The sequence below is a fragment of the Apteryx mantelli genome, chromosome 3 (genome assembly GCF_036417845.1).
Source record: "Apteryx mantelli isolate bAptMan1 chromosome 3, bAptMan1.hap1, whole genome shotgun sequence".
In the NCBI taxonomy this organism is placed as follows: Eukaryota; Metazoa; Chordata; class Aves; order Apterygiformes; family Apterygidae; genus Apteryx; species Apteryx mantelli.
Window position 1 is genome coordinate 40,941,070 of NC_089980.1, and position 25,431 is coordinate 40,966,500.

The 25,431-nt window shown below is 38.7% G+C and overlaps 2 protein-coding genes across 5 annotated transcripts in view; one reads left to right on the forward strand and one right to left on the reverse strand.

Moving 5' to 3' along the window:
* The window catches only part of BABAM2 (BRISC and BRCA1 A complex member 2), a 189,327-nt gene extending 164,903 nt beyond the window's left edge, over positions 1-24,424 (reverse strand). Inside the window, exons 1-3 of one of the 3 annotated variants that reach the window (XM_067293178.1) lie at positions 24,354-24,424; positions 20,564-20,723; positions 3,377-3,453 (exon numbers count right to left, since the gene is read on the reverse strand). In XM_067293178.1, the coding sequence (XP_067149279.1) occupies positions 3,377-3,453; positions 20,564-20,691 (205 nt within the window). In that variant the 5' untranslated portion in view covers positions 20,692-20,723; positions 24,354-24,424. Of the gene's footprint in view, positions 1-3,376; positions 3,454-20,563; positions 20,724-23,012; positions 23,058-24,307 lie in introns of those variants that run through there. The other 2 variants (XM_067293177.1, XM_013943835.2) reach the window with 2 other exon arrangements.
* Positions 24,425-24,696: 272 nt separating this feature from the next.
* Positions 24,697-25,431, forward strand: part of RBKS (ribokinase) — a 73,078-nt gene continuing 72,343 nt past the window's right edge. For both annotated transcript variants that reach the window (XM_067293181.1, XM_067293179.1), the window contains exon 1: positions 24,697-24,856. Coding sequence is in view for 1 of the 2 variants with exons in the window: in XM_067293179.1 (XP_067149280.1) it covers positions 24,807-24,856 (50 nt within the window). In the remaining variant the exon portion in view is untranslated. The remainder of the gene's footprint in view (positions 24,857-25,431) is intronic.

The following is a 25,431-nucleotide window of genomic DNA, read 5'->3' on the forward strand; positions in this document are numbered from 1 at the left end:
CACAGATGTTCAATGTTACAGAAGCTAACAAAAAGATCATTTTACACTACAGGTAGTCAGCTACTACATTGCCTGCATGTACATTTTCTCCTTTTTCAAAAAACAGCAGTGAACCTCCTGGTCTTTTGGAAAACAGGACTGTGACTATGCAGTTATACTTCCCTAAAGTAGTACACCAACAGTTTTCAACACACTGGGATTAGTATTGGGGTATTTGTACAGTGGCAGCAGTTATGATTGATGATATACAAAGATCTCATCTGTTGCAAAGAGGATGTAACGCAAACCACAAAGGAACACGCACTTCAGCCTGTATTTGGCTCCATGTAGTGAAGACCATACACTGGAGATCCTGAACATTTTCAGCCACTCTTTTTATTCTGGCAGATTTCGCAACCTTCCTTTGCAGAAATACTCTGCCCTTGAAAGATAACATATCTAGCAACAGCCTACAACGGAGTATCTATGGATCTCTGGTTGCATACCACAGCAGTCTTCCCCTATCGTCGTTATACAACACAAAATTATTAAAGTTTTCTTGAATCTGCTGGCATCACTATTTATTCCACATGCTGTAAGATGGAATGATGTATAGCATTTTCAAACATGTAATGCTGAAATACAGAGAAGAATTATTACTTGAATTCACTGCTATTATTAGGTACCTCTGGAAAAGAACTTTTTTTTTTTTTACTTCACTATTCAGTTGGTCATAACAATAAAATATACAGCATGATTAAACTGGGTGATTTTGTTCTTTGGGATGTGGAGAAGAGTGCTAGCATGCTTCTGTTATTTAACTGCTTGTGTGATATTCAAATCATTGGAATTGGTAAAAAGAATCATAAAAAGTTGATTTCTTGATATTGAAGTCTAATATGTACTCCATAAACAGATTTCTAGGTACTGCAACCAGACTATTGTCATTTAACAGTCTGTATGCCCATGTCCTCACACATGGGCATTTTAGTTTACTAACTTTCTTTTATGAACCCAAGAACAAGTCTAGCCTCTACTTAAAAACAGAAAAAGACTTAAAGCTCTCAAAATACAAGAATAGGACCCCTTATTCTCATAAGTGAGAGCACTACTACAATCCCATAGAAAATACGATAGCATTCTCTATACCAATATGATCAAATGAAGCTTCTTCATTGCATCTCAACTGTGGCCATGTACTAAAATACATTGGGATATACACATCAAGACTTCAAAACAGGTTGAGTCTGCCACTTTATCACTTTCTTTTTTTTTTAATAACTTAAATATGGACAAGATTTCTACCTGTCAGAGTAGCTGTCTTTATATAAATACAGCCATTGCTTACTGAATGTTCTGAGTAAATTCATAGCCACATCTTCCTGCCTTATAATTTTATAATTGCTAGGACCTAATATTCCATTTTTATCTTTTGGAAAAGAACTATTAGTAAATATCTTAAGACATGTTTTGGTACTTTTAGAACAGATAAAATACTCATAGGAGCAGACTCCCAGACACTGGAACCTAGGTGATCTCTCACACAAACACGTGAATAAATTTACAGACCAACTTCTAGGAAAGACAGCTTTCCTTAGAAGTGGCAAATGGCAGCTTTAAAATACTTTTAATGATACAGAAGTTTGACTGTGTTGTTTTCCATTCATAAAGGAGAAAGGCTTCCAGTGTACCATGTAATATAAAGAAAAAACTACTATAGAAGGAATACAACATCATCATTAATATTTAAAATGTCTCGGAGAGCTACAGCATGCACATGATACAGTCTCAATGGATTCTAACAAGCAATAAGAAGTTTTTTAAAATGTTGAACATTTCTGTACACACTAAGAACTTGCATCTTCATGCAACATACTTCTACAGAATCACAAAATCATTGAGGTTGGAAGGCACCTCTGGAAATCATTTAGTCCAACCCTCCTGTTCAAAGCAGAGTCAACTAGAACAGGCTGCCCAGGACTGTGTCCAGATGGCTTTTGAATATCTCCAAGGATGGAGACTCCACAACCCCTCTGGGCAAACTCTTCCAGTGTTCAATCACTCTTAGAGTAAAAAAGCTTTTTCTTATGTTTAAGTGGAATTTCCTGTATTTCAATTTGTGACCATTTCCTCTCATCCTGTCGGTAGATACCACTAAGAAGAGTCTGGCTCCATCTTCTTTATTCCATCCCACCAGGTATTTATACACATTGATAAGATTCCCCTGAGCCTCCTCTTCTCCAGACTGAACAGTCCCAGCTCTCTCAGCCTCTCCTCATACAAGAGATGATTAAATCCCTTGATCATCTTCATGGTGCTTTGCTGGACTCGTTCTAGTACGTCCATGTCTTTTTTGTACTGAGGGGCACAGAATTGGAAACAGTAGTCCAGATGTGGTCTCACCAGTGCGGCTCTAAATCTAAAATTGCTAAATTCTAAATTTAATTTCTTTTATTTGAAATTCTTCACTTCCTCTCATATTCCAGTTGTTAAAGATAAAAAAGGCAAAAAAAAAAATCGATCAACCCAGTAGATAATATAGACATTAATTAGTGATTGATTATAAAAACTAATATGCTCCACTAACTCTTCATCACAAAGATCCATGCTATCCCCAAATCACATTCTTTTGCAGAAAAAAGTTGCAAGTGCAAGCAAAATTCTAAATATGTCTATGGCCAAGACAGATTATTGTTCTAAGTGGAAATCAACAGAACCTTATTATTTTTCACACGTAGATAAGCAGTAACTGATGTTTAGAAAATAATTTTCTACCTTCTAAAAACATACAAAAGCAAATTTTATTCTAATCCTTTGAACCAAAACACAGACTAATTGAAGAGTGGGCAAACAAGCATCTCCAGATCCTCCTAGAGTAAGAAAGATTTAATCATAGTACTAAATCAGAAAATCAAAGTCACATTTCTCTAATCTGGTAAGTTGTACCAATTAAAGTTCAGAGATACCTAATAAATTGATAGACTGACTTCTTTTGTCAGAGCTTAGTAAATAATCCTCATTGAGGGAGAAAGAAAGAAAAACAAAAGAGTATATAAATCATACATATATAAAGCTAAAAGAAGGACATGAGATTGTCTTAGTCATAATATTTTATTTAAAAAATTGGGGGGGGGGGCTGGGAGGGGAACTTGTGATATCTGGCCTTTAGGAGTCATGTTTTCAAATTCTTCACTATATTTAGGAAGGCTGTAAACTTATCTTAAAAAATGAAATTAGATATTCTCACAGGTTGCATGTTCTCAGAGCTGAAGCTTTAAAAAACCCAGGTATCTCAAAACTCTTAAAATAGTTAGACACACTGGAAAAAATAACCTGACAGAGAACATGGCTGCTGAAATAAGGGCCAAGATGCAATAACAACAGTTTTTAAACTTACATTTAAGTGTTTCTCCAGCATAAGGTATATGTAGCTTAAACCGATCACAGCTAGGTCCAGGGGTCAAGGACGTACACCTAAAAAAGAAGGTAAGAGAATTTGCTAAGCAGTTACAGACGGTAGCATTTACTAACATTACTCTACAAAGTATAAATGACTGACACAGTAAAGATTTTGTGAGTGCTAAAAATATTCATCTTTATAATTCTGGGAAAGAAAAAAAGGTGGGAAGGTTGCTGGAGGCCCATTCTCTTCTAATCAGCATTTCTCACCACAGCATGAGAAACTTCAGGATCTGTGCCAAGAATCTTCTTTCCTATTTTAACACAAGAAATATATGGACAAAATAATGCCCTGTTTTGAGGATATTATCAGAATAACAGCCATTAATCAGTCAAAGTCATCAAATTACTGACTTTGTATACAATTTTGCACATGACAGTTCTTTATCTATTCCATACCAAGATGGTTGCATGCTTCCTATCCCTGCCATTTTACCTATTTTAACATTTAATTTTCCTCTTGTAGAAAGTCTCACAGGAAGCCTCCAGGTGAGGAAGTTTTAGAATCTAGTACTCTAGGCTATGGCAACTCAGCATATAAGTTTATGATCTATGAACATTTCCTATCTCCTGCTTGTCTGAAACACTGTGAGACCTGACTGAAATTGCAGCGATGAGTGAGCATTTTGCAAGAATGTAACAAGAGTCACTGAAGAGCTTTTCAGCCTCCAGGCCAGAGAAGAACAACTTTTTCTCACCTTACAACTCACATACCAAAATCTTTGTATAGCAAAGAACCAAAAATCTCAGATGCAAAAAGAAAAACAGCTGCAAGAATGGTTCAGCAGCAGGAATGGCTACAGTCCCTGGAGCTCTCACCACTGTAGGGTGGTGGGCATATAACAGGTCGCAGTAGCATAAGCCTTGGAAGCCCTTAGTGGCTCACTGCTTTCTTACTACCCACAAGCCTTCTTGCCAGTCTAACACATAGTTCTTTACAGCCCCAACACAAGAGCTACACTTGTTGCAAGCCACAAAGCTCAAAGCTAAAGACTTGCTAACTCTACACAAAACCAACACTGAAAAAAAGGTAGACACTGGCAAAACAATTTGCGTAAGCTCATATATCAGATCAGAGTTGTACTACAAACCACTGACCATATAATAAAACGACAGACATGTTTACTGGGCTATACACACGGCCAAAAGAAAAAAAGAGATGAGTAGGCCAAAAAGCACAAAAAATCTGATCCTACCTCATCAGATACAACAGAATAACTCTTGCAGCAGTATCTGTCTTATTGCAGAAGGCACCAGAGCAAATAGGGTATTGTTAGTTCCTGTCAACATGCCGAAAGTGTTTGAGAGCACCATTTCTCTCAGACTCTGTCTCTATAGTCTCTTCGCTCTTTACATTTTCAAGTTAAAAAAACTGTATGCAGTGGCTTCAGATCTTTTTTTCAGCAAGCTACATTTGCTATTTAATCATATTTGTGTCCACCCATAGCCTCATCAAAAAGATGCAGCCACAGAACTATAAACCAATTAATTTCACTTAAGTTTCAATGAAAATACTCCTCCCTCCCTCCACCCCCAAAATCAAACTACTTGTACGCACCTAGAATCCAACACAGAAACAATTAACAGCCTACACTGATTCAATAAGAATACACTGTGTTGATTGAGTATCATTACAGAAATTAGGTAGCTGGTCTTGCAAATAAAAAGGAAGCAACAGATGTCATATCTTCACTTTAGAAAGGTTTTTGCCATGCCTTGTAAGAACATCATGCAAAACAATCTAGAGAAACATAATGCAGATACAACTACTATCAGATGTGCACAGAACTGTCTGGAAAGACAGTTTAAAAAGATTAGTTCACATCTTGTTTCATCCATGAAGAATGCACTAGGTTTTCTTCCGGTAGAGTACTATTTATCATTTCATTAAAAGGCTTTGATGATGGAAGAGAGACAATGTTTATTAAATCTGCAGGTGATGCCAATGTGAAAGGGAACACAGCACACTGGATGACCGGACCAGAGTTGAAAATTATTTTGACGACACAATGCTTCATACTACCACTTTTTGAATTGCATCTAGGTAGGGCTTAGCAAGAGCAGTGAGTATCACTACTCTCACTAGGAGCAAAATCAGATTTTTTGAATTTGTTTGAGAATATGCAAGATTGAAGTACCAGTGCAGCAGAAATAGTATCTTATTTTTTATATGCATTTATTAGTAGGTGAGCACAGCAAAACAGGAAGGAGTGCCCATTGCTCGAGTGTTTTAACAGCTGTGGATAAATTTAACAGCTAAAGTTATGAGATTATTATCTACTTTCAAGTCATTTCTGAGGTTCACATCACATATAAGGCCAATGCTAGGTAGCATACTAAGAAAAAACAAAACAAAACAAAACAAAACCGCTAACACCAACAAAAACCTTTTGCAGGTTCCAAAATAGCTCTGCAACACCAGTTAATATTTAATGGAAGTTTCTTTCCAAGTTTCACAGGTCACAGTTTCAGGCACATTTTTCAAATACTATCAAAATAACATTGTTATTAGCTTTTCAACAGACATAAAAAATTTGGATCCTACAAATACCCTTCAATCTTTTCTTTTAGCACAACAGGCCGTTTGGAAATACTTAGGGGAAAAGTATAATATTCTTTAACATTAGAATAAAAGCCTAATTTAATGGTAAGTGTCCCTAAAAGCAAAACTAAGTACTTTTCTTGGATTATTATACTCCACTAGAGATGTTTTAAATTTTACTGCTCTAGAAGTGATGGAAAGTGACAGCATTCACAGTCATTTTTGCCAAATTACACTCTTTGACTAGGCTGCACAAGAGACTTCAAAAACTGCAGTAGGCTGAGCAACCAAGCAAAAATCTTACATGCATCCACTTGAAAGAAGCTAGTTTCTTTCTAGTATAAATAAAGACAATGACTCCTAAGGCAAATCAAAACTTTGATATAACATCTAGCAGCCTGTGTGTGACCTTCTTTCCCCAGAAAGTCACATAAAATGGCCTGGCTATGGACAACCGTTTTCTCTCACTTGAATTTCCTTAACACATGGAACCTCATATGATTAGAAAGGTGTCTGACCTAGAAGCTTGGCCTCTATCCTCTCTAAAATATAGAATTTTGTTACATTTGCCGATCTTCTTGGTTAAAGTGGTCCACACAAAATCATGCTGAAGAATGACTTGTGACAAGGTGTTTTAGGGATTATTTGTTGTCCTGTCTTCGCAGAAAATTAATACCAGATACAACTGTTCACCCATCTGTCAAAAAATTAAGTTCAGAAGCTGACTTTATCTTATGATGAACAGATGTGCTTTCTCCCTGTTTATTCATGGAGAATATTATACTGGAGCACATACTTTAATTTAAGCAATCACCATTTTACATAGAAAGCCATGGAAGCAAGAGCTAATGTTCTGATGCTCAGAGCAGCAGTATCAATTAGTCTTCATGAGATGATTAACGCTGTACCCCAAGACCTCTCACAATGGTTTCCCTACTAAAATATCAAAGAATCATTAACTTCACAAGTTGCAGGGACAAAGGAATATCCTTGAATACATCACTTAAATCACACTGCCCTATTAAAAAAAAAAAAAAAAAAAGCAGCACTGACCTACAGGATGGAATCAAATATTCGATAAGCCATAGCTGAACACACTCTTTGCATTTTCAGCAGGTCTCACCTAAATTCCTTGAACAAATACAGAGTACTAAACTTGACTTGAGATACATTTCAGCCTCATAAAATATATATATTCCAAGCAGAAGACAATAGAACATGCTTTGCTGAGTGTTTGGTGCAACTTGCAGTTGGAATTGTCTGCGACCCTTGAGGAAAAAGTTTCTTTCACAGTAAATAAAATATATATAAACTAAACCAGTAAAGGCAGAAAGAAGGAAGTGTCTCTTCTAGAGGCAGCAAACTCAAAATTCCACCATCTTTTTCTTATTTGTACACCTTGGTACAAGAGAAAACCTTGATGTGAAAGTCAACTAGAATCACTTTTCAATTCTTATGCCTTTAGATTCTTATTTTTTTCCCTATCTTTATAGATAAAAATCTGCTCCAGTGTTCCCTGAAGACACAATATTTCATTACATTTAATTAAGAATTCACTGCAGAATTCACAACTACTGGATAAGTCATCTACAAAGGCATTATGAATAATCAAAAATCAATATATGGAGGGGGGAGGAGAATGGAAGAAAGGTCAGCCAGCGATTTTTTTTTTTTTTAAAGGAAGCATTGGTGCAAATCATGTTTCAGAAGGCTGAAACTGACGGCGAAAACTTGTATCACACTGGAACTCCCTGTCACACTGCACAAAGCTTTACAGGCTGTCAGAGGCCTGCAAATACACAAGGAAAGTACTGAGCAGCTGCTGCTGAAAAACAGCAGATCTAACCAAAATTCTGTCAATTGGGCAAAATCTGAAATGAGAGAAATAGTCTAGTCAACAAACTTTCATCTTCAGTTCCCCTTTTCTATATCTATATAAATATATATAGACATATACATTATATAGTATATATATATATATTATATAGATATATGAGACAAAGGGACTTGCATTTAAAATATAAAGCCACACAGCACTGCTTTGGGGAAATATGAAAATCCACTTACATTTAGAGTGATTGCTGCTTGTATGTATGTCTTAATATTAAAATCAAAAGAACAAATACATAATTATTCCAATTATTCCAAACACCTATCCAACAGTTAAACCCACTGGTTTCACAAAACTCATTTGTACCCAAGCTGGTTTGTTCAAACTTTAAAAATTGAACTGTACACAGCGACTACTTTTGGTCCTGCAATACAGATGTTCTTATTGATTTTGAATCCTGTTAGTATGGGTGATACTCTGTAACTGCAACAGTATTTCAATCCATCATTATTATTTGGTAAACTCCAAGGTGCCTCCAGATGTCAAACATATTCCAAACAAAGAATTTTCACCTTCTATAAGTGCTGATTTTCCTACAAATAAATATTTACATTTACTTGTAAGAACTGCATTATGATAACCAGAAATTTTAGAAGATGAGGATACTAGGTAGAGCACACAATCTAGGAAAACAACCCCTCACTTTCCTTCTTCGTCCATGGGAAGATTTGTATTTTTTAAAGAGTGAAGTTCAAATAACTATTTAAAACTAATTCAGCTGCTAGCAACCTGCTTTCACTAGCAACACTATACAAAAATCATCTAATGATCACTGTCATTAATAAAACAAATTAGAACAGCTGTATCTTAAGAGTAAACGTAGATTTACTTAACATGAGTAAGAGTTTGCCAAAACAGATGTCCCAGGTCAGGAAGGTTCTGGGCCTGCTTCTAGAACTGGGACTTAACCTCAAACCTATTTTGCGTCTACTGCAATTACCGGTGGGAGAAGCCCTGCAACCTCCTGAAGTACAGCTGCCTCTGCCAGATGCAGACATTTGGTCTAGCTTTTACCGGGGAAACTATAGAGGTGGAAGAAGAGAAAGCACACCTATACGTATTTTGAAGCCATCTCAGAGAACTTCTAAATTAAATGCTAGCAGGTGCAAAACCACATTATTGTGATTCTTTTAATATCACAGATTCCCTGTTCATTTTGCCTAGGAAAGCTTTCTTTAGAACAGTGCTTCAATCACAATAGTAATGCAGGTTGGAAAGTGCCACCACAAAAAGAATACAAAGACAGAGTTGCCAACCAGAACCACATTTTTAACGTGCTTGCAAGTGTATTTAAAAGAAAAGCTCTGAAGAGCAGACTACTTCAGAAGTTTACATTGGTAAAATCCCTACAGTTTAGGCTGGAAGATAATTTTTGTTGGGTCTCAAGGAGCTAATTACAATACAAATTAACAAAAATAATTAACAAGTGACAAAAGAAAGCTGTCAACAAATAGTTTTAGAAACATCTACTATAAGCAAAGTCGTTGCTTTTGTAGACAAGATTTTTATACTCTGGCAATTGCCTTTAACTCCCCTTAAAAACTACATGTGCACATATACTTCCCAAAAGAATATGACAGAAACAGTAAAGGGGAAATTTAATGAAGGAGTGACTGAAAAACTAATAAAAACAAGCAAATTACAGTGGAATAACACTAGTAATACACACTCCAGTAGACTATATTTCAGTAAATAAACCAATGAGTTAACAGTATCATATACTACCTTTCTGTCACAAATTCAGGCAAAGAAAATGCACAACTTTATGTACAAGACCAGCTTTATCACAGATTCTTGGAATTCATAGGCAAAATTTTAGAGAAGGGTATGCAAGAGCTGAAGATACATGCCCTTTGGATTTACTATCTCTCCTTTCCCTCCTGTCAAATTCAAACTCCTGTTTGGTATTTCTACAACTGCCATTTGATTATGTATTACTTGTAACAAGGTAGAACCTAATAATCAGGCATGCACTACTTTTACCCTTCACTAATGTGAATTCAATTTCTGAAAAAAGAAAAATCAGACAAGGAATGTTTTTACTTTTAGATGACTCTAAAAGAGAACCATACTTTGTCAAGTACAAAATTGCAGTCTACCACCTGCAGTTTCAGATCCTTTCAGTGTTCACAGAAAGAGCATATTCATACAGAAAGTTTCAAAAGCTAAGCTATTATAAGCATGATTTTTATTAAATCAGTTAGCATTGCTCTCAACACCACCTTTAGTAGCCATAATGACCCTCAACTTCTTTAAGCAACTTTTCAATAAACTAAACAGTTCTGTGATATGAAACCCAGTTAATAGGTGTTAGGAAAAACATAAGGACTAAGAGCATAGCCAATGTTTATACATTTCCCCATTTAATAAACTAACTAAACACATTATTAAAAAAGAGTCCAGTGACCCTATACCCTTTCTTTTCACATTTCCTTTTAATGTTTTTTCCTAATTGCATATTTTTAGAGCTTTCTGGTCAGGTACCTCTAAGTATTTGATTTGCTAATCTTAAACTTTTAGAAGCAAGAAATACATAGTAATACACCAAGCATCAGTTCTTTGGATATGAAAGTTAGACTAAGCAAGGATCACTCCAGAAAAGACATTTTGAAACTCACAACCCCCTAGCTTTCAACTGCACATACATTCAATGGGGTAATTTCAAAGGGCATCTAGAAGAGGTAATATTAATATAAAACACTACAGAACTGTAAAGGCCTAAAAATCTACGAGAAGAAGATATTTAATAAAAATATCAGTAGTTCTCCTATTTTTAACATTATTTATGATCCATTACAACATTAAAGAAGCATAACAGACTGAAAAGACAGGAAAATCATCATATACAAAAACTACAAATTGGGAGAATTTTCCATTCCCAAAGGACAGTCAACTGTACTGTGGGAAGAGATGAGAACCAAAACCTCTTTGGCACCTTTCACTGTAAGTTAGTAACTCACTGAATTTCAGGAAGTCCTAACGCTGAATGCAGCTCACACTTCCAGGCTGTTTTCAGACTGGCCATTCCCCTCTGCTGAGTTTAAAAATGTTTCTTTACAACTCGGTGTCACTTATAGTCACTTGCCCAGTAATTGTATCATTTAACTTAAAACATAGGTCAAAATGTGCTTATCCTAACTGCATAAAAAAAATAAAGACTTCATTTTATAAGATGTGCTAAGATGAACTAATAGCTTGCTGCTGCTAAAGAGGAAAATGAAGACTCCCTCTCCATGTTGTGTGGTTGCGTGCTATGGCTGTTATCTACCTACTACCATAGCCTCAGTGAACTGCTTCAGCTCCCTAACACGGCAGAAAAATAATCCCAGTCCCCTCAGAAGCTGGATTATTTTTATCACATCAGTAAATTCAGATGACTTATGGAAGGGTTTGATGAGCACCAGGAACTCAAAAGGGACAGGGTGAGACCACAATGCCATGAGCAATGCGGCAGGAGGAACAAGAGAGACCTGCCCTTATCACGAAGGCAACAGATCACTCTGCAGCCACACACAAGAACGAGTAGGATCTCCTGCAGGAAACACAAGGACGGGACTACTTAAGCGCGGAGTCACCTTTGGATGCCAGTGAAAAACGAGAGCCCAGTCTATCCAAAGTTCCTATAACCTTTCCTCCCAGATCCACCCCAAATCCCTTGACCTGTTTTTACCTCACTTCCAACACCTCATCCAAACCTCCAGTTCTCACCTCCCTCGCTCATCTAATAAAACCAAATTTTGCCTATGCTTCTGTGAAGCACTGAAGCAAGAACACAGTTGACTTGGTTATACAACAGTTTGAATCATCAATAGCCACATGGAAGGTATTACACCACTGGAAACCTCCAGGGAAGTGATTCCTTTTAAGCGTCTTCATTGGTTGTAAATGGTTTGCAGTTGACTTGCAAAGTCATAACTTTTACAGGGTTTTTAATTAGGTTTTATGACTAAGACTCATGGTAGCCTGAAAAACAGGACAGACAGCAGTCTATTAGTACAAAAAGTTCTTATTACAGAAGTATTGTTATTACAGAATACAGTATATTCTATTTTTTTGCCCCAATGAAAATAATCAATGGCAGAAGTGCACAATAAATTGTAAACCATTTTTTATTCAGGAGATTGAAACAAAAATTATAAAAGATGAAAAGGTAGAAAAGAGATATGTGAAGTTACAGCCATTATGAAAGGTCACTGGAAACCAAAATTATAAACATGAATAATCTGAGTGAGTTTTTCAGTTGAACAAAGAATTGACCAGAGTTAAGCAACAGGTATTCCATCAGGTTTTTGGTTTAAAAATATTATTTTAGTGATGCATGGGAATCAAGTATATTTTCCTAAAAATAGTAATTTTAGACAGAGGTTTTTCTATTTTTTTTCGTTTGCATCTTCTCCATAACAGAATTTTGCAATATCCTTTAATTAATTCTATTTCATTGGGATTCTTTTAATCTTACAATAATTAAAAAATGCCCAGCCCTAATAGTCTTGATTTTGTTCATTCAACTATTTACTGCAGAGTACAAAGGAAAAAAAACAACTATGACCTAAACTCCTGAGTGGCTTGCCTCAGACACATCAATTCCCTTCTCTCAGACAGGACACAAGAAATAGGCTCCCTTTTATCTGCTATTTTTTCTTTACTATGGATTACTTAGGATGTTTACCTCAAAGACTGAATTCAGTGTCTTCAATAAAAATATTAATTTCAGGAGCAAAAGAAACTCTGCTCTCTTACAAGTATAGCTGTATTTTTTTTTCATATGTATGCTTCCAGTTAGACAACTGTTGCCTCAAGGCATATCTCACTGTGCAGTGCAGTGCCAGGTAAGTGCCCAAGCTAAATATCTCAGGAGACAGAGTAAAATAGCCCAGGCATACCATTGCATAGATGCGGCTATTCTATTTCCAGTAGAACTTGAGATATTATACCTACACTGCATAATTCAGTGCTGGACAGAGATACTGAACTGTCAGAGAAGTTCATTTCACTATCAGTCAGAAAAAGAGCAGCACAGCTGACGGTTCAGGAAAATCCAGGACATTGATTAGGAGTATCTAAAAGGGCAGCAGTAGAGAGACTTCAACCTACACGTCAGCCAAAGAGACTGCTATGACAAGGAAACTTCCCTTTGAAATTTTCTATGCAAATTTGCACAATGACCACCACACTGTAAGAGAAGGCTTGTACAGTTATTGATTTCACACACTCCCGGGGAATGAATGTGTAGTTAGAAAATAGCATACGGATTCTGTTCTCAAAAATTAATGGCTTGCTTCCTTTATTATCGCTGACTCACAAAAATAGTCTACAGAAGTGTTCCCATTGATTTCTGCTGGCTGTAATGTAAATGTGGCAAAATCAGATCTTCAACAGTGTTGTATGCCAGTCTGTCAGGATCAAGTCTCTGATCACCCCCTGGGCTTTTAAAATTCCTAAACTCATCAACAAATGATTGCAGTGAACAGGCTAAAAACTAATTCATGATCTTTTGTTTCAGTTTCATTACAAATGTACACTGGCTATTTAATGTTATGCCATGTACATGTATATGCAGGAGAGAAAGACATACATGAAGTGTAACTGGGTATGTAAAGCTGGAAGAATTTACCAACCAGCTGTCCAGTAATATATTCTTCTCTACTCAGCAGAACAAAAGAATTTTAAAAGTCAGTTGTTGTTCTCAGCTTCTGGTCAAATGTATCATGCATCCAAGATCCATGTTATGCTAAAATCTGTCCAGCTTAACTAAAAAAACCCAACCAACCAACCAAACAAAAAAAACCCCAAAACCACAATGCTGCATCTATATGGTGCGAGGGTTTGGGAGAGGGGAAGTTTTGGAGCAGGTTCCCAATTATTAGATTTCTGATGTTCTCCTCATAGCTACCTTTACAACAAAAAAGGAAGTCTTATGATGATTTTTTTCCTCCTGCAGTGATGCATAATGCTGGGAATTAAGCAAGACATCTATCATAATAGCAGAAAGCCCTGGACAGAAATCTGCAGTGTATTAATATAAGTTGTGGCTTTCAAGAAGTGTGCAATGAGTTAACAAGGTACAGATAGCCAAAATATACATTTAAATAGCTTGCTACAGTATTTCTTTCCAACTCTATTTGGCAGGTAAATTAGTACTACATCATGTCAAGCTCTCTTTAAACAAAATAGAAAAGAAAGAGTTGGCACCTGTACCAAATAGTTTCTTCATTTTTATCAAAGCACAGAATTGAAAGAAACTACATTCAGTTTTTGCAAGATCAGACAAGAGGAAGTCACTCACCGTCGCAACTTAAAAATATCAAAGACATACTGTGCAGTATTTAAACTGAATAGATCTTAGGAAAAGTATGTAGTCTTTCAAACTAGAGCCAAAAGTTAGCAAAATTAACTAATGCTACCTTCACTTTTTTAAATCATTTGTTTACTCACAGCACTTGAAACTGGCAAGTAAGCACTTATTTCTTTGAAAAACTTCAAGCACCTTGTGTAAAAATAGCATAAAAATGCCAACATATTTTTGGAGAACATTTGCAAAACCATTACCACATACGTGCACTACACTGAAAATTAAATCTTTATCAGGCAGATATTTTCCCTTTGTTTTTCCAACAGTCAGAAACAAAAGCACAAGAGAATCCAAATGCAGAGACAGTCCATCCTCCTGGGACAGCAGAAAAAGTGCTGTTCCAAGTGCTGTTCCACAGTGAAAACTGTCTCACTTCGTCCCATCAGAGCTTCACCCTCTTCAGCCTGTTAAATTTTGCTCAAAAGTGACAAAAACCTCATTGCTTGTAGTAGGATTTCTTGTAGTGAAGAAATACATCTATTATTAGAAACTGGAAGGAAACAACCTACTCTACGCAAAATTGGCAATAGTTTATAACTTATCCAATATAGCAGTAAGACTCAAGAGACCATATCTTTCCTGGAAGCCACCACATCCTTTCAAGCATACATTTTACTTGGAACACAATTATTTTAAAAAACAGGTTTTCATAATAGCAATTGCATTCAGAAGAGTTGGACTGGTTAAACTTCATACTTGCACAAAATGCATGTTAAAAAACCTACCTATAGATATAAATGTGAATGATGGAATACAAATTTTCTTAAGTAACTTAAGTAGAATCTTTCGGTTCAAACTAATCAAAGGCAAAAGATCAAAGTGAAACTTTTGAATACCGGCTGCACTTGTGTAAGAGTATTTCACTGTAAAAAAGCAAAATTATTTCAGGAAATACTAATGTAAAATGCATATTTACATTAAAAAGGGAAATGCTCAAATGAAAGGGAAATATCAAACATACTGCATACTGTTACCAACGACTTGATAACACAAAAACTAAATCATCACTGCTCGTGAGGAAGCAGGGTAATAAAGTTATAAACATCCTACTACGACTCGATAGTGAATTTGTAAATTAAAAATCTGCTCCAGACAGTACTATACTCTTTTGATTACTCTTTATACAGGTTTCTTTCAGGAACAAAAGTAATTGTAATATAGTTTAGTATCAGACAGCCTGAAATAATAGAGAAACAGACAGGTGCAAAGAACAAAATAGCCGCATTCAGTATTACAAACCAATTGCATAAGAATTCCACAATTAATCTCAACATAAATATGGAAGAAATATGTATAACCAAACAAGTATGAAAGTTACAACTTTGCTGTGAGTTGATACCTAGGGGTATCCACTCCTTAAGTGGATAACCTGAAAGTATACAATTTTATATCATTGTATTCTTTTTGAAATTCTGCCTGCTGCAACACTTCATACTACTTTTAAAAACAAAATAATGTTCACTGAGTAAGAAGAGGCCTGCAGCATAACTTGAGGTTCAAGCACGGGCTTTGAGGGACAGTTGTAGGGAAAAAAATTTCTCAAAGGCAACAACCACCATATAACAATGTAACTTTTGAACCACTGTCACAAGCCACAGAAAAAGCAGTAGCTTCTTAAATAACTGAATTCTACATTATACAATAATTAAATACCCTTCATGCAGGAAAGCATCTTCTATTTCTAAATTAATCTGCCTAAACAATTTTCCCTATTCAATATCTTTCCCATGATTGTATGTATAAATGCTAAGAAAAATACCTTTGCCATAATTCGGTTGTCTATGAGTAGATTTTAATATCCAAATAAGATGGGTCATTATTTCAAAGAGACACCACTGGAGATTAACTGAGTGATAGTATATGGCATTGACTCAATTGGCAGCACTATCTTCTTTGGGTCTGGAACAAGGTAATACCCTATGCAAGAGTTAAATGCTTTGATCCATTCTGACATCTCAAAGAATGCCTTTTATTAATGCAACAGAGATGCCTTCCAAGGTTTTCTTACCACCAGAATCAATGCTGCTAGCAGAGCAACATTTCAGAGGGGATCTAACACCAAGGTTCTGTTTTTGTTCACCGCGGAGTCCACAGCCCTTTTTACAAGAAAAAAGATAATGGCTTTGCAAACTTGCTAAAATTCTGCTTTGGGTAACTATGTACCACATAACTTTTGATTACTAATTCTATTGAAAAGTTTCCTTCTTTCTTGTCATGCCACATGGCTGAGCAGAATTAAGGGGTACTTGCATTTCTTTCGTAGGCACTCTGCATTAGTAGTGGCCATACAATTCCTATGAATAGAACTTGATCCTGAAGGCCCTACACATGGATGTATATGCATGTAAGCATCTGATGAGACTGTCTAAAGAGTTTCTAAAACACACAGACATTATGGAACAGTAACATATTATTATAAAATATTTATATACCCAAGCACTGCAAAACAATAAGAATTTTTCCTTGCCATGATGTATTTCCCTCCCACCCTTCCAAGCAGAGCAAATTAATATATCATCATACCTCATAGCTTTAATCAAACATAAGTTCTTTAATACAGTTCATAAGACACAACAAAACTAAGTAGTCAGTAAATGAAAACAAGTGCAGAATACATTCCTTACTAAAAACATCAGACACATTGATTGACTTTTCAAACAATATCAAGACTTAAAACATATCTCAAATACATGATTGCCATTTACAAATCAAAATCAATTAACATAAGCTGTAGACCTGGAACTCGGTCTTGCACAAGTGAAATAAAAGGGAAATTCCTTCCATTTTTGTGCTGGAGAATGACAAAAGCAAAGCTCCAAAGAGGCAAGGCCTTGGAGTTGCTACTATATATATATTCAGAATATTACCATCACCCCGCACTAACCACAGCTCCAGTTTCTAAAACCTGAGAAACAAGAATTGACGAACAATAAAAAGATACAAAGTCTTTGGCTTTTTGTTTTATACACACTGTAAAGCACTGGTTTACTAGGGAAGCTGAGTACTACGTTAACCCCTATTCTTCTATCAGAGTTAACAGTGTGGTACCTGACACTGGAGCAGTCACACAGCTGTTCCCCTTGACCCTCTCATCAGTGTGAACATATCCAGAAGCTTCTAGAAGTTTTCATTTTCATAGTTTATACCTACTGAGATGATCACCTTAAGGACTTTAACTTCTTAAAAGTTATAGTAAAATTGTATTTTTTTTAATTCTTAAAGTCCTTCCACATAACAAAACAGTTTAGAATTGTTTAAATCATAAAATATTTGCATATTCTGTAATAAATTCAAGCTAGCCTAAGGCTAGCTTGTGTTTACAGCCCCTTTCATACATCAATAAATGTTCAATCACTATTTAAAACTAGTTTCTGAAACAACAGTATTTACAAATGGTGATAATCATTTCATTGAGACCTCAAAAATTGCTTTTTAGTTACTTTCAACCACTTAATCTAGTGCCTCTTCCTCACCTTCAAGTTCCACCTTTTAAATTTAAAGTCTGATTCAGCACCATTGCAACTAAAGGGAGTTTTGCAATTAACTTCCTGGGCCTCATTCTCATTATTCTGCCTCAACTGCTCTCCCCTTTTTCCTTCTGTTTATGCCCAACTTCTCTGTCCCTGTATTTCTTTTTGTTCACACTGCTATCACCTACATTAGCCCTGGCCTCCTGTTTCTTCTGCATTATCATTTCTTTTGCATGAAAGCTTAAAGAAATTGAGAACGTAAAAGGGTTTGAATAATTGCATGATGTGAGGATAAAGGAATAAAGTAGATCAATGGTGGGTTTTGTGTGGAGTTTTGCTTTTGTTTTTGTTTGTGTTTTTTTGGGGACTCTTGAAGCCCTACAAGTTTTTCTTTGGAGGCAGTACCCAGTAGCATTAGAAAATATGGTGGGTTGAGGGTTTTTTCTTGCTAATCACCTCTCATGAGCCTCTCAGAAATAGTCTATGGAGCCCCAAAAGTCCTATCTCACAAGTTAAAGACCACTGAATTAGATCATGAGTTATGGAAGGAACTTCTCTATAATTCTGTGATGTACCCGTATTATGCTCTGTAAATAGTTTTATACTGTTTATCTGCTAAGCTACACTACAAAGTAGTAATTTGCAAGGAACTTAATCATTTTGTATTTCCACAGTGACATGTAAATTCACAATATTCTCTCATAAATAAACTAAAATGATATATTTATAACAAATAAATATAACAAAAACCCTTCCTGCAAATATAACAAGAACTCTTCCATGCATGAGATTTCAAATTTCAAAGAAATGCAAAGAATTATTTGCTAATAGATCCTCTTTTAAAATAATGTTTTCAAGAAATTTTTTTTTTCTTTTTACAAATAAGTTAAGAGCCCTTAAGAAATAATTCTCAGGTAAAAGCAGAATCTTGATTATACCAACCCCAAACAATCTCAACCCATAAACAAGCCTGAACATAAAAAAAAAAAAAAAAGAGGAACATACCAAAGCATTTATGCATTCCAGAACAAGATAAAAATTAAACATTGCTAGCACTTGCATATAACAAAACCTATTCCTTTAAACAACATATGGGACAATCACCCCCAGGGGCTGTACTGTGTGTTCTAGACTCCATGTTCAATACAGTTACTGAAGAATTTGAACCACTGGGTTGAGGGGGCAGTTGGAGTGCTTTTTGTTTTTTAAGTTAGCTTCTTAGAAAACATTCAGGCTTTATCAAAGTAAACTCAAGTTTTTTCAGTAACATCACTGGACAAAAATTTTAGACACTTTTTAAAAATATCTCTGAAAAGAGTCAGCTGGAAAACACTGGTTTAAATTATTTTAATCTTTTTTTTTTTTTTTTTTTTTTTTTTAAGGCAGACAGCATAAGCAAGTCAGTGGGCGCAGAACAGAATCCTTTCTACCACCCGATCAGCTGATGCCTTCATCACTGAACTACAGCTGTGCTCTCTCCACCTTTTGCATTCTTCTTTCACAGATTCAATAGGAGAGATATAGGATAGCTCCCATCTCAGCCTTCCTAGGAGACTAATTCAAGAGAAAACAAGGTCTAGCATGATTGGAGGGTTGCAGCTGCATAACTGCTCAGCCTGTGTCACATAATTTGCAAGCCTAAATGCCAAACCAGACAGAACTAATAACAAGGTTATGCTTCTTAGACCTTCCAGTAAATCTGCACTCAGTCACAGCACCTTACAGGTGATGAGAGCAGGGAATGATTCTTTTCAAACTAACCATAGCGTAGAATTCAGACCTCCTTCCTGAAAAGGCAGCATAACTGTCAAAAAAACCCACCCTCCAAACTGTCCATGAAACCAGAATAAAGCAGCCCACAGAAGCACATTAAACAAAGTTTTCTGTACTGTTTTCAACCAAAGTTTAAACAATAGTGATGTGAGGTGGTGCTCAAGAAATTGAAGCTTGGCTGTGGTCTACTAGACAAAAATGTTGAGACCTATTGGATTAGGTTACCATTCAAAAATGGGCACCATAAAACTACATTAAACAAAAAACAAAAAACAAAACTAGCAGTTTGTACTAAAACGATGATTTAGACACCTAGAGCCAAAATAATTTCAGGTTTTGAATTCCATTCTCAAATAAGTACCTGAATCAGGGATATGGTCAGATGCTCATTTCTAGAGCAATAATGGAATTTCTGACACCTCCCATCTTTTCAATTCTTTATCAGACACCTTGGGAGTCTCCCTGCTCTGTACAACAGCTAAAGTGAACTCTACTTCTAGCACTTCACTTTTCCCATGTATTATTCATGGCAGTTACACATCAGAATCCCTTTGTACACGTGGATCTCAAACTTTATTTCTCCTCTGAAAACCACCAGGTACACTTCTGGATTTAGAAATAAAGAGAGTAACTTAGCTTATTTCAAACACTTGGCCCCACAGCCAGTTGATGTACTGATCTTGAGGGAGGTTAGATAAATGAAAAGTTAGTTTTTTCTTATTTAGCCTATTCATGACTACAGGTAATGTCATACAAATTTATCTTAGAGTATTTAATTTACAGAAAAGATCAAGTAAGCAAGTGATAAACAGGAAAGAGTATTCATAACTCTAGCTTACTGCTGAAAAACAGCACTATCAAGTGGCAGTGATGAAAGTGTTTTAACAAGATTATTATTGCCAACAATGTGACAAATTAAATCCCCAAAACTAGAAAATGGTAATAAGAGAAAAAACAATCTAGCTAGTATGTCAGCTCCAGATATACTGGAAATGTTGAAAAACATATCGACCTAGTAGAATCCAGTCCTGTAAAGACATCTGAACTGTTGTTTTGGGGTTGGGTTTTCTTTTTTGATAAGGAACTCAAACACTTACCCAGACTTCAAGTCTGTAATCCGTAAACAATTAGTAGCATCCAGTCCTACTTTTCCATTTCTGACCACGCTGGAAATGAAAGGTGAGAGTGCTGGCGAAATTCTGTTCAAGGCAACTTCAGGTGACATTTTAATATGTTCCTCTTTCCTGTTGTCTTGAGCTGTACAGGAGGGGTAAGGGGGGCGGGGAGAGAAAATCAAAAAATTCCTACTTATTTGATGTAAATTCACATATACCATGTATATATCAAAGGAAAAAGCTATGGAAAAAGCTATGGACTCAAATGATCAGGAATGTAAAGCAACTGAAGTGCGAACTGGTCTATTAAGGGAAAATGAACACAGAGTAATTTTATCTTCCTACCTCAGCAACAGTCATGGAAGCCTATTTATTCAACCCCAACACAAAACCAGACCCATTTCCTAGGCTCCTGTAATTAAGAACTTATCCCTACCAAAAAGAAGTTAAGGGAGGCCATCCTGACCCTTCACAGCCCAGCAATTGGGGAGCGTTTCCAGGCAGAGCCTGAGACTGACAACCCACACTGGGCTGTTGTTCTGCTCCCTCCGAATCCACAGGACTTTCACTACCACGTGCAGTGGGACCAGGATTTGATTCTCTCTCCATATTTTCATTTGTAATTTCTAATACAACTACCATTAGCACAACCATAATCATTATTATTTTTACATTACTTCATTAAGTAGCTATATACAGCATTTCATATTTCCCTTTAAAGGCTAACACACTCCTTTTCTTTCAAAGGTATCACTGTACTCTTTGAAAGGAATCATTCACAAAACACAGAGCAGGACACTGACATACACAAATTTTAAGCACAGCATTTCCAGAAGTGCTTGCAATTGTGCAACCCTAAAGTAAATCAGTTAAGCCATTAAGTTAGCACACTTTAAGAATGTGTTCTATTTAGTCAAAATGCAAAAACTGAGCATACACATATTCCAGCCCATTGCAGCACAAAAAGACTAGACAATGGGGACAAATACAGACTGCTGGGAGAAGAGAAAGTAAGGAAAGCAGTAACTTATTACAATGCTAATTTAATGTAATTCATCATACTCTTAGGCACTTAATTCCATCTGAAAATTAAGTAAACTTTGGAGTTTTAGAAAAATATAGCCACAAATGTCTCAAGGTAATGCAAATATGCCACCGAAAAGTTGGCTGGAAGCACCCATACTTTAAACCTGACCATTAGAGGACACTTAAAAAAAAAAAAAAATCCATCTATTTGAAAAACACCAATTAATACAGTATTTACTCCCTTACAGAATTATTCTGGGCAAGACTTCACAAGCACTTCATTGTTCATTTACATTCACAAATAATATGGATTGTTCTATTAGTAAGTGTTCTATAAAGAGCACGAACAACTCATTGCAATAGCTGCCACTCACAATTTCATAATACAATATTTTTGTTGTTTCCAACACTCAGTTACAGGCATTAGTTTGCAATTAATGGATTTCCTACAAACTGATAATTCTCTGTAAATGGTAGCAACATGAAACATTTGATTTATATACATTGTTCTTAAGAAATTCATTCACATTGAAGTGCTGTGAACCAACCCTCAAGAAAGAGGATTTATCCTAGCTATTCTGAATGTATTTGAACAAAGCAAAGGCACTTTAAGGCAAACAAAAATACTATTCAAAGGAAGATTTCATACATACAATAATTATCTTTACTATGCTGGTTCTTACATTTTATGGCAGCTAAAGAAGCAGAAGATGAAGAGTGCGTGTGTGTGTGTGTGTGTGTGTGTCTGTGTGTGTGTATAATGTTTTTTCTTCATATTGATAGATTTATCATAATTGACAATGGGCAACATCTTAAGTTTGCTTACCAAACACCAGCAGCAATTTCAGATACTACCTTCTGTTTGTTACTTCTTTTCTACCAAAAATTACTGCCTACTCACCTTTATTCTCCCCCAGAGGAACTGACAGAAGAGAACGCAAGCCCATACCTGACCTATTTCAATGCAACGTCCAGCGGCTTAGCTTGAACTGCTAATAAAAATGAGTTTAAGCTAAATGGATAGATTTTGCTCTGGAGTGGCTGAAACCGGGCACACATTTCATTCTGTCAGCTCTACTGCAGGGAGAGAAACTTCAGGCAGAGGGGCAGGTTGGCCAGCTGAAGGTAAGCACTTCTTAAACCACAGCTACATGAAATCATGCTGAAAGACAAGCTCTCTCAGGCATTTTTGAAGGTATACATGAATATCTCTAAATAAGTTTTGATAATATGACACATTTTGGGGGACAATAAACATTACGAGGGTAAAACTTTGACATATAAAAAGATACATTTGGCAATCAAAGCTGAATATGGACAGACACAATGGACTATAGGATGACATTCTTTATCTTCTCACTAATAAAATACATAGATATTGTCAAAACAAGGTGTAAGTAACTACCAGGCATTTTTCTTCATTTCTTGCATGATTTCATTCAGATCTGCAATACCTTCTACATAACAAGCCAATTACCACAAAACAAAGGGTCACTATCAACTAAACTGACTGATTTATTTTGTAAACAAAGGGATTTACAAACTATAACACAATTAGTATCATCCTCCTAAGTTTTAGTTCTCATGCATGTATTTTTTCCCAGCTTAATCTTCCTGCAATACTGGAAACAGAACACAAACATACCGAATTAACTGAAGGGAATAAAAAATGAAATTCACTAGAGAGTTTCCCTCCCAAAACAAAATATTTGAAAGAAGTAAACAAATTAATAGTTTAATCCTTTTCGATTCAGAAGCCCATCATAACTACTTGAGACAGATTTAACATATGCTTTATAGTCTTCACAGTAATCATAAATCTGAGGGACTGCTTCAGGCACCCTACAGTGTCCAGATGTAAGACTCTTTGTTCCCCCAACACTGGGTAACAGCATATGGGTACTGAATAAGTTAGGCTATATGAAAGTAAGATGAATATTCTGATGGACAAAAGGCAGAAGGATTACTTTGAAATGTCAGTGAAGCTTTTCTGTCTAACCCTATCACTTCCCTCTTTGCCATCTGTTTTTGTGCTTTTTCACTTTGAGGATCACCACAACACATATCTGGACCACAGGCAAACACAAAAGTTCGGGATTACTACATCTTCCCACCTCCTCTCATGATGCGCAAACGCATCCCCACCAGCCATCCCCAAACGCGGACTACAACGCTGATTTATCGAGAGCCTCAAGGGCCAAGCTAACCGGCACATCGCGGACTTGCAAACGCCCTCGGCATTAATTTGGGGGGGGGGGGGGCAGCTGGATCGAGCCGTGACAGGCAACGCGCCCTCCTATGCTCCGCTGAGGCCTCTCGCTTCCAGCGCGGCCCCGCGGGGCAGGAGGCGCCGCGTCCCCGAGGCCTGTCCCCGGCGCCGGGCCGCCACCGGGCCGCGCGGCGCCCCACGGGGCTGGGGGCGGCGCCGGTCCCGGCCCCGCACGCCCCGAGCCGGCCCACGCGGCCGCCCCGGGCTGGGCCGCCCCGGGCTGCTCCGCGGGGGCAGGCCCTGGCCCGGGCGCGCCGTGCCCGCCGCCGCGGCCGGGCCCGACAGCACGCCGAGAGGCGAGGCCCGGCACGGCCCGGCCCCGCGCCCGCCGCCGCCTCCAGCCAGCGCTCCCCGGGCCGCGCCGGGCCTCTGCCGGGGCCGGCGGGGGCGCTGCGCCCACTCGCCCCCCGCCCCCCCGGGCCCCGCCATACCTACGGCGGCCGGAACGCAGCCCCTAGCAACGGCCGCGCGCCTTACCCAGCCACCCGCGCCCCGCCGTGCGCGCCCCCGCCGCCGCCGTGCGCGCTCTCCCCCCCCGCCGCCGCGGCCGGGCGCGGCCCCGCGCCCGCGGCTCCCCAGGCCCACAGGGGGCTTCACCGGCCTCAATATGGGCGGCCGTGGCAGTGCCGGGGCGGACGCGCGCCGCGCAGGCGTGGGGCTCGCGGGAGGGAGCGGCGAGGGGCTGCGGGCTCTGTGCGGCCGGAGCGGGTGGGGGGTCGGCGTTGCCAGCAGGCGCTCGCCAGGGCAGCCCGCGCCGCCAGAGGCCCCCCGGCCGGCTGCCCCCGCCCGTTGCCTCTGGCAACCGGGGAGGTGGCGGGGCCTGGCGCCGCGCCGGGGCCGGGGCCGGGGCCGGGGCAGGGTGCAGGGTGCAGGGTGCGGGCGCGCCCGGGCCCGGGGCGGCCCGGTCTGGCCTGGCCTGGCCGTGGCGTCATGGCCGCCGAGGTGGTGGTAGTGGGATCCTGTATGACCGACCTGGTCAGGTTAGTACCGCCTGGCCCGGCGGCCGCCCGCGCTGCGCGGAGCTGCCGTGCCGCCGCGCCGCGGTGAGCGGAGCTTCCCGGGCCTCCCTGGGGCGCGCCGGGCCGGGCCGCACCCTCCGCCGGTGCCCGGGGCCAGGGAGGCCGGGTGTCACGTACTCTTCCACCCCTGGGCAGGGGGAGCGGGTCAGGCGCCAGGTGCAGCTGCGCGGGGCTCTGGGCCAGGCCGGGGGCAGCTGGAGCCGGGAACTGGCGGCGGCGTGGGCCGTAGGGGGAGGGAGCGGGGCCGAAGAGCCGCGCCGCCGGTGGGGGCGGCGGGGCCGGGGTGATGTCAGCCCAGCGCCGCGGGTAACGCCGAGAGGAGAGTGGGAGCAGGGAGAGGGCTGAGCCTGCTGTCGGCTGGCGCTTTGATCGGCTGCCTGTAACTTTAGGGAGAAGAGAGGCTGGCGTTCGTCTTTTCAGCTGTGCTAGGTGGCTCGGCGTTAGCTTTGCCAAAAAAGCGGCATTTCGTGGCAATCTGCATAGGAAATCTTGACGTCTGTTGCTCTTTATCAGTAGGGGAGTTAGACACGATTTTA